The sequence below is a fragment of the Cryptomeria japonica genome, chromosome 5, assembly GCF_030272615.1.
Source record: "Cryptomeria japonica chromosome 5, Sugi_1.0, whole genome shotgun sequence".
Classification (NCBI taxonomy): Eukaryota; Viridiplantae; Streptophyta; class Pinopsida; order Cupressales; family Cupressaceae; genus Cryptomeria; species Cryptomeria japonica.
Genome location: NC_081409.1, coordinates 747677388 through 747679862, shown reverse-complemented (window position 1 = coordinate 747679862; position 2475 = coordinate 747677388). Strand labels below are relative to the sequence as shown.

General features: G+C 37.8%; 1 protein-coding gene across 3 annotated transcripts; it reads left to right on the top strand.

Moving 5' to 3' along the window:
- The first annotated feature begins 389 nt into the window (after positions 1-389).
- LOC131064115 (probable rRNA-processing protein EBP2 homolog) lies at positions 390-2125 on the top strand. Of its 3 annotated transcripts, none has more exons than XM_057998144.2 (2): positions 390-1455; positions 1671-2125. In XM_057998144.2, exon 1 carries the CDS (start codon positions 512-514, stop codon positions 1451-1453), a length of 942 nt encoding a protein of 313 aa, XP_057854127.2. In that variant the 5' UTR covers positions 390-511; the 3' UTR covers positions 1454-1455; positions 1671-2125. The 3 variants fall into 3 exon arrangements, with proteins under 3 accessions (XP_057854127.2, XP_057854126.2, XP_057854124.2); XM_057998143.2 differs by having other exon boundaries at positions 390-1496; positions 1681-2125; XM_057998141.2 differs by having other exon boundaries at positions 391-1455; positions 1681-2125.
- Positions 2126-2475: the final 350 nt, after the last annotated feature.

Sequence of the window (2475 nt, the reverse complement as noted above, 5' to 3'; positions counted from 1 at the left end):
ATTGTAAACACAACATGAGTCTCTTGGTAATGGAGCCTAATTATCTTCTTGATTTAGAAGTTTTATTTCAATCATGTTTGTAGATCCCTATCTTTCACTTCTCCATTGAGACATAAACAACATCATTTTCTATATGGGCTATCAATTGAGATTGTGTATTTTTTTATTTTGAATCAAGAAATCCTCTTCATGTATTACACAAATGTATATTAAAAATAGACCAATTTTTTTTTTAATTATTCTTTGTTGTATACCCATTACACACCAAAATACAATTACTAGTTATACTTTCTCTACATAGTTATTCAATATACCTATACTAATTTAAACTATTAAAAAATAGAACTCATTAGATATGGGTATTTCTCTAAGATAGCATGAGACTAATTTTTTATCATCCACACCGGTAACAACAATCCAACAAAAACTTAAACCAGCAATAAAGTATTAAACCCTAAACCCCAAACCCTATATTATGCTCTGGCAGCCTGCGAAGCACATTGAATGAAACATGGCGATATTCAAAGAGCAGGCATTGAATTCCGCCAAGCACGAGGAATTAGTAGCAGCAGTGGAAGAAGATGATAACTACAGCGAAGACGAGGAAGAAGATTCACAAGATTCAGAAGGAGAAGAAGATGCCCCGCTTAGCGAGCCTCGTAAGGACGCAGTGTACAACACCGTCGGTCTCCATGACAAACTTGAAGAAATCGGTTGGCCCGACAATGTCAACTGGATCGATAAGCTTTGCGTGGAATACAAAAGGGAGGGAGAAATCGACGCCAACGATGACCTGGCGCGGGAGATGGCCTTTTACACGCAGGCTTTGGAGGGCACCCGCCAAGCCTATAATAAATTACAGGCCATGGGAATCCCTTTCTTAAGACCGGAAGATTATTATGCGGAAATGGTGAAAACAGATAATCATATGCTGAAGGTGAAGGATAAGTTGCTTTTCCAGAAGCAGAAAATAGAGGAGGCGGAGGAGCGGAGAAAGTCGAGGGAGGCCAAGAAGTTGTCTAAGGCCGTCCAGGCGGCGAAATTGAAGGAGAGGGCGAAGAAGAAGAAGGAGGATTTCGAGTCAGTTAAAAAATGGAGGAAAATGAGGCAGAATAGCGGTTTTAAGGACGGTGATGATGAAATGCCGCTGGATTTTGAGGAAGGAAAGAGTTCGTTTCAGAAGGGGAAGAAGATGAGGCCTGGGGTTTCGCCTGGCGATCGGTCTGGCGGGAAGGGGAGAAATAATATGGCGTTTGGTGGAGGCAAAAAAGGGAGAAATATGGAGTTTGGCGGAGGGAAAAAAGGGGTGAAGAATAGACAATATAAAGATTCTAAATTTGGACATGGAGGGCCAAAGCGGATGAGGAAGCAGAACACTGCGGATTCTGCTGCAGATGTAGCAGGGTTTTCGGGGAACCGGAAAAACAACAACAAGAAGAGAAGGATGAATTGAAGGTCTTTTGGGCTTTCCGTGTGCCACGTATTTATAAATTTTGGTATTAGGGTTTATATTAATTTTGTTTATGTTTTAAGAAAATCTGTAATAGATAATTTTTTGGTTTATACATCTTTTACTTGCAATGTTTAGGAGTTTAATGAGATAATTTTCTGAGTTTGGGTTTTTTAGATAACTTTGAATTTATTTGGTTTATACCTATCTGAGTGCTTAGTTATCACCAGGCAGCACTTAGGAGGGGGGAATGAACTGCGGAATGTCCATGTGGCATTGGATTTAGATGAACGAGATAAAGGATCCAACATTTGTTAAAAATAATTTTAGCTGGATGGACGAGGCAGTAGAGCAAGATCCATGACCCTGCCCTTCCTGATACCATTCACATTCAGATAAGTGACAATTGATCCCGTGATTATAAAGCATAGACGGTATTAGTAACATGCAATTTTCACTTTAACAATATTTGCTATGTACTTTGCATTTTATGCTCTACAGAGTGCAAGTTCAACACTCTCACATGGCAAATATATAGAAAAATTGGCCAGTTTCAACCTTGTATTTCTTTCTAGCTCTGTTGAGCTAGGTAATTGTAAAATTGGTAATATACTATTAGAATATACATTTTTATTTGGTTTAATGACAGAGAAAAAGCTCCAAGAAAATTTTTTAGTCTCGAGTTCTATCCATTTTATCATGTAAAAAGTCTAGTTAATATTTTATAATCATATTGATAAAATTCTCCCTTTTCATCTTATGGCAGCAAAAATTTTCATGTTCTTTGGGATATGTTTTCATGAGTTATCTGCTGATGAATTTAGATGGCTGGAATTAGATCTTTTTGTATTTGTATTGTTAGCGGCTAGAAACTGCAATTCAGGATGGACGTTGGCTTTGTTTAAATTCTTGCATACTGCTCCTGGTTTCTAGTTTTTTAATCAGAGGAATGACATTGAGAGTTAATAATGCATGTTGCCAACATTTTAGAGTGTGTGGTTACATGTCCAATTTACCTTTTGGCA

What these genes read in the sequence shown, in the direction of transcription:
- LOC131064115 (XM_057998144.2), top strand. Translation starts at nt 512, where the DNA reads ATGGCGATATTCAAAGAGCAGGCATTGAATTCCGCCAAGCACGAGGAA.